Source organism: Temnothorax curvispinosus, unplaced genomic scaffold (assembly GCF_003070985.1).
Source record: "Temnothorax curvispinosus isolate PA1 unplaced genomic scaffold, ASM307098v1 QBEX01002274.1, whole genome shotgun sequence".
Lineage (NCBI taxonomy): Eukaryota > Metazoa > Arthropoda > Insecta > Hymenoptera > Formicidae > Temnothorax > Temnothorax curvispinosus.
The window spans coordinates 1-6,482 of NW_020212054.1; the positions used below are offsets into that span (position 1 = coordinate 1).

The 6,482-nt window shown below is 44.6% G+C and overlaps 1 protein-coding gene across 1 annotated transcript; it reads right to left on the reverse strand.

The window, feature by feature from the left end:
• Nucleotides 1-2,465: 2,465 nt before the first annotated feature.
• LOC112468951 (probable sodium/potassium/calcium exchanger CG1090) lies at nucleotides 2,466-6,310 on the reverse strand. Its single transcript, XM_025038384.1, has 4 exons — nucleotides 6,151-6,310; nucleotides 5,438-5,653; nucleotides 4,751-4,852; nucleotides 2,466-4,265 (listed from the first exon to the last, which is right to left on the reverse strand). Exons 1-4 carry the CDS (start codon nucleotides 6,293-6,295, stop codon nucleotides 3,922-3,924), a joined length of 807 nt encoding a protein of 268 aa, XP_024894152.1. The 5' UTR covers nucleotides 6,296-6,310; the 3' UTR covers nucleotides 2,466-3,921.
• Nucleotides 6,311-6,482: the final 172 nt, after the last annotated feature.

Genomic DNA, 6,482 nt, shown 5'->3' on the forward strand with positions numbered 1-6,482 from the left:
GAACGACGACCGCGGTTTTTCTCTGCGCACCTTCTCTCGTACGTATTGGGCGAACAAGCGTCCTGGTGTCTTCCTTCAAATCACGGGAAACTTTCGGAAAGTTCCCATCTTTTTTCTTTCCGTCACAGTAACGAATGAATCTCGAATATCATCGGCAATTATGATTATCATGAATGGACAGTAGCGGTACAAACGAAAGAGATCGCCGGAAGGTGATTCTAATGCAATTTCAGTTTCGCAAATAATGTTACAATTCAATTGCTGTCTTCTTGATGAAAATAGATTAATATAGAACGCAAGCAAGAGCATCGTTGGACTGTACAACTCAAGACTTTATTCACAAAAACCATCTCTGAAAGAAGAAAATATTTGACGACGCGGACGGCGAGACGCGTATATGTAACCCGCTACCCGCTATATATGTTCCGCGCTATCCCTCCCCGCGTCGCTCTTTGTGCGCGCGCGGACACATCCCGACACAATCGCGCATACACGAGCACGCACACAAACGGAGGTATAATCGGCGTAGGAAGGGTTTTGTGAATCAACGGTCTCAACGGCAACGCCGCATTGCAGATCCGCCGCGCCGGCCGCGCCGACACGCAACTGACCCCTCCCCCTCCCTCCCTCCCACCCCCTCTTCCTCCTCCTCCTCCGCCGCCGCCGCCGCAGTTTGTACCCTAAATTACACCCACAGGGAACGCGCACATATGCCTATACGAATGTATACCGCGACAGAGGCAAATGTGTATACCGATTTGCGAGACGCGCATCGTTAGTCGCAAGCCATATCTCGCAGTTTTCGAAGCCTCCCCTCGAGGACAGACAGAGACTGACAATACCACATCGATAGCTCGGGTGTTGGTGCATGCACGCGTTGCCGGAGGCTGAAAGAGATCCGCTTGCCTCGACGACACTGGTCGCGAGATACACACGCAACCGTTATTAAACTGACACATTATATATAATCTCCGAATCTCGACGCGTATGTTGAGGAGAATTATGAGATATGAGATACGAGGCTCGATATTCGAGGCGACACGCGAGAAGCGAATAGGAGAAGCTCGGACGGATCGACGGTATAAACGCTTTTAGCGCGATTTCTGCCTTTTCGCCGGGCCGCGTTTGCTCCACGGACGACGACGGATTCGGAAGCTGCGCTTGTCGCACGAGCGCGCGAGTGTTTCCAACACTCGTGGTAATCCCCCACCACCCCCGTTTGAGACGCAACAGAAAAATCGCATACGTACCTGCGATGAGTGGCCGGAGCGAGAACGGATGTCGCGCAGAAACGGAGTTGGAATATAGCTTAAGAATTTATGCCGGTCGCGACGCGTTACCAACGTCCCGTCCCGTCCGACTTCGCGTATCTTCTCATACATTGGCGGGTCCCGCGAGATGAGGAGCCAGACGCGCGCTAGTAAACTCGGTCGGTTGAATCAGTGCCAAGGCCCGAATTTTCAGGAACCCTCGAACGTGCACGAGCGGGGAATGGCGTATATATCTGCGTGGACTTTAAATAAAATTTACGTTCCGATATCTCCGTAGAGGATGACCAGCGCGACGAGAGCGATTTCTTTATTGAGTCGTCTCTCATCCCACGTTCGATTTTACGCTTCGACCAGCGCGCGGCGAATCGAAGCTCCGAAAGCGGATGTATCGCGAGGAAGAGAGCCGCCGCCGCCGCCGGGGCACGTAGGGTGACATATACGTGACATAAATCTCGCGTTTATTTATCCTCCGCGCTAATGTCTTCGTGAATGTCGGAGGGTGTCAGTTCCACGCTCGCCCATGTCCACAGAGTTTTAACTGAAATAGCGGGGTCGGGATTTATATGGGCGCCTAGGATATCTTTGTAAACTTTGTATAACCGCTTTAAAATTCTGAAAGTAAAGCCCATGCGAAATTGACCGAGTTCTGCATGTAAAAGTTTCGTCTCTCGCGGAACCGCAATTATATGCAAAGAAATGTATTTGTTTCTAGATTTGTCTCGGATCCCAGCAAACCAATTTGTCGCCGATGTACTTAATTTTTTAAAAGCAACGCTGGCATTGCCGCGATGTATTATCGGATCATGTTTTCGGATCGATTTTCCATGCAGACGTAAGAATATTGTAGCACATCTCGAAAACGCACGGGAAATAAAATCGTGTCATTTTAATCATTAAATGCAAATATATAATTCCGGAGAGATATAAATGTCAGCTTATAAGCGTGATCGATTTAAATATCGTCCGATTCCAGAGGTCAGTCGATCGAAATGTTTCACGTCACGGAGCGAACAATTATTTTAAAAAAATTACGCGTTTCTTTCGCGTTGCCGATTTTCGTGCGAAAATTCCAAGTGCTCTCTCGCAGCTTTTGATAGCCCGTTCATACCATAATATTCCCCTCAAGCACGCTTCGCCCCTTACTTACGTATATTCATAGAAACAAGATAGGAGCGTCGATTTATTGATTGTGTATTATTTTAATAACTTATTACAGTACTTTATTAAATGTTAAGTTACGGTTTTATCTAGACACATTTACAGTCACAGATTTTTGTGTGTCGCAATGGAAAAGGTGTATCGCAGAAAGGTATCGCGCGCGACGGCTTGCTACAACGGTTTCGATTTCGTGTATATGTGTGTGTGTGTGTGTGTGTGTGTGCGTGTTTTTGCGTATATGTGCGTATGAGTCTGTGTGTTTCTCTGTGTCTGCATCTGTGCGTTTCGCTATACATCAGTTACGTTTTCGCAGCGTAAAAAGGCGCATGATCCGAAATGGGAGGATCTCCGTTGTTCTTCGTCGGGTGTAATATCACCACCGACAGTTCCTAGATACGGAGATACGAGAGAACTAAAAATGTGTAGAAGTAGATTTTTTTTTTTTCACCGAGCGACTCTGTGCAGCGCTATATTTTGTATTAACAGCAAATGAATCCGGATATATATGAAGAGTTCGCCGCGCACACCGTCGGAGCGCGGATGCGACGCTCCGCGACGCGACGCTTCGCGCCGCATTCGCGATCGACGGCTGAATCGAATGAACGTAATTCACACGCGTAAAAACACATTCTCGCGATCACACACCGATGCCGAGATGTCTGCGATAATGCTAAAATGGGAACCGGCAGTCTTTCTCGCGCATTCATTATACAATTAGACACAGTCGCAGAGCACTCCCCCCTCCTTACCGATCTCAATCGGCTCTCGCTGCGGTTGCCGAATTATTTAGAGCCCATTGACTTTTGCACGCGTCTACATACCTACATACCTGGGCGAACTTCCGATCGTATGTGTGTGTGTGTGTATGTGTGGCATGAGATCCATGGCTCGTTACTGTGGCTAATCGTAAGTTGTTGATCCTTCGGCGCACGCAATATCGCCGTAAGCACAGTGATCGTACTTTAAGAGAGAAAATAAGCGAGGAAAGGGAAAGAAAGAGAAATGAAAGAGACTTGGTAATAAAAATTAAGAAAAGATGAGAGAGAAAGAATAAGGGAGGGCGCGCGCGCCTATCTGTGTAAAACGTATATGTTGAATGGAGCGAAAAGATGTCAACTATAATATTCGAAGATGAATTTTCAGTACGAGCTTTTTTTTAGTACTGTGATAGGTGAAGAGAAGAGAGAGCAAAGATAGATAGATAAAGAGAGAGAGAAAGAAAAAGAGAGAGAGGGAGAGACTTTTTAGTAAGTAAATACAAAATGCATTACATGTCATGGTTCTAATGTGGCGATAACATTGTTGATATTAAAACTGTACACACGGTGAGCTGTCCCGTGTAGCTGGAAATAAACACCCCTCGCTCAAGCTCGGGTCTCTCGGTAAGTCCGTGGGAGAGGGGGAGGGGGGGAAAGAACGTTTCCGGCGCGGATTGCGAGCGAGGCCGCGCCCGTACGTCATTACGGGCGGGTCATCGTCCGGGTCTCCTCGATCATTTCACCGTCCTTTGGCAGGTGGGGAGATTTACCATGAAGAATACGTTGAGCTCGATCAGCGACGCCAGTATGAGGAACACGGCGTACATGCAGAGGCAGGCGCGGCCCACTTTTGTGTCGAGCTGAAACTTGTTGGAGGCGAACGCGATGTACAGCAGCATGAGGGTCGACAGCAACGATATCGCGCTGTACTCAAGCCCGCCGGAGTTGATACTTATGTAATGCTTGCCGGGCTGCGTTGGTGAGAAGGACGACTTGATCAGCCAGGGTAGTCCGAGACACAACAGTATATCGAACGTATTCGATCCTATCGAATTGCTGATGCCCATCGAGCCGTGTCCTGAACAGCGTAACGAAATGGTAGAAAGTATACGGATGAGAAAAAATTATGAGGGAAGAGCATGGCGAAATGTCTCTCCCCCGGGCATTCTGCGCGCTCCGTTCTTTCGCCATTGTGTCCGTCTTTCTCAAATCCTCAACCCCACGTTACTCGCGCCGGGTGTAAAATACATGTATACCCCTCGACACGGCATGCACCTACTGGGCGCCATTCGCAGCCTCTTATAGCTCGACCTAATTGAATCCCTCTCAACGTGCCTAACGACCCTTCCACCCATTCTATCGCGCTGATTTCTCTGAATTTTGCACTAGTTTCCCAATGTACCTCTCGTTTCTGCTATTTTCTTACCGTCTTACGAGCCGTGCTGAGATCCGAATATGAGAAAAATGCACATCTCAGTTGTTCTATTTAACGTAATAAGTATTCACTTCCGTCACGAGATTAATTTCCAATATACGTAGGTATATTTGTTAATAACTGTATACCTTGTTTCGCAACAATCACGCTCGACACGGCTTCGGGTACGCTGGTTCCCGCCGCGAGGAAAGTGATGCCCATTACGGAATCTGGTATCTTCAGCGTGTCTCCTGAAATAAAAACCAAATGCGTTTGTATCAAAACTTTAAGCCATACACACACACACAAAGATTCTACGTGATAAAATAAAGATTCTCTCGTTACAGTCTTGTTTCTTATCGTTCTTTAATTTTTAATAAGAGGACTAGATATACTAGAGCTAGACCGTAACATACGTTTCAATTGGAAAAAGACTTCGATGTGGAATCGATATTCACGTAAAATTTGATCAAATATCGTCTTTTGCGTTTTGATGTTCGACGATGCGCTTGTTCGTAGATAAAGGTCAAAGTAAAATTATCATCACTCACCTAATGTAATTTAAGTCACACATACACAAAGATTCTACATAATAAAATAAAGATTCTCGCGTTACAGTCTTCTCTTTTGACGTTCTTTAATTTTAAACGAGAGAACGATATGCTAGATTTAGACCACATATAAGTTTTAATTAGAAAAAGACTTCTCTCTTTTGACATGTAATCGATATTCATGTAAAATTTTATCAAATGTCATCTTTTGCGTCATCTTTTTCGTCTTTGTAACGTTTTGATGTTCGACGGTACACTTGTTATTAAATTAAAACTATCACTCACCGATTATAGTGATCATCCACGCTACTACGTAGCTGAGTGATCCAATCCATATAATGCACATCAGAAATGTGATAGGGAACCAATTCTTGAATCGTGGTTTCTCGCAATCGGGAATTGTGCACATGAATACCAGATGAATGGGCCACGTTGTGATCCAAGCGGTCTTCCTTAACCATCCAGCATGCGCTGGCCACACCAGGAGCTTGTACTCGTAATCTATTATACAATATATTAACGATAATTTCAAATTCGAAGATATATTATCTATTGTTTATGTTTTCTATAAGGATTCCAAGTGACGAAATTGTAATATTATGCAAAATTTATGTAAAACGTATCGATAGCAGCCGGATTTGTCAAATTTGAATATTCAATCTCTGATCTTGATGGCTGTTAATTCCCTGGAAATTCCCATTCACAAGTGCTTAATTACACTTGACCAATCAAGTGGCGCTCTCTCTGTCGCGAAATATATTACGCATTGCTTTACCATTGTTTGCGAACACTGTCGTCACGCTCGCGGACACGCCGATACAATTGAAATCGTGGAAATCGATTTGATTAGATTAGACTAGGAGAGTAAATATTTATTTATCGCGAGACTAGTAGCAAATTCTGCGCGACAAATTATATTTCACGTAACAAGTAGCTCGTAGACGCTATGTTACAAATATTGTGTTCAAAAATTTATAAGGGGATACAGACAAACTTACTAGGATCTGGATTCTCTTCCTGCGTTTTTGTCCCGCCATTTTGCAGCGGTACGTCGATAGTAGCTATCTGCTCCACACGATCACCGGGCGATTGCAATTTGTCCGGTCTTGGTAAGTGAATGTCACTAGAATCTGTGAAAAACATTATTCATGCATTTTATATTTTATGTAAAAATCCCAAAACATTAAAATTCAACTCTTATTCTTCTAAATTATATTACTATTAATATGATTTAAAAAATTTAAATCTTTTAACTTAAGTTCTTGAAACTTAATCATCAGAAACGTGATCGAAAGGATTACTGAAGATTTTATTAAAAAAAGAAAAAATG

Coding starts and splice junctions, on each gene's coding strand:
- LOC112468951 (XM_025038384.1), bottom strand. CDS start 6,295: ATGTTTTTCACAGATTCTAGTGACATTCACTTACCAAGACCGGACAAA. Junction 5,654..6,150: donor GGAAGAGAATCCAGATCCTA/GTAAGTTTGTCT, acceptor ATTGTATAATAG/ATTACGAGTACAAGCTCCTG. Junction 4,853..5,437: donor GTGGATGATCACTATAATCG/GTGAGTGATAGT, acceptor TTTTTATTTCAG/GAGACACGCTGAAGATACCA.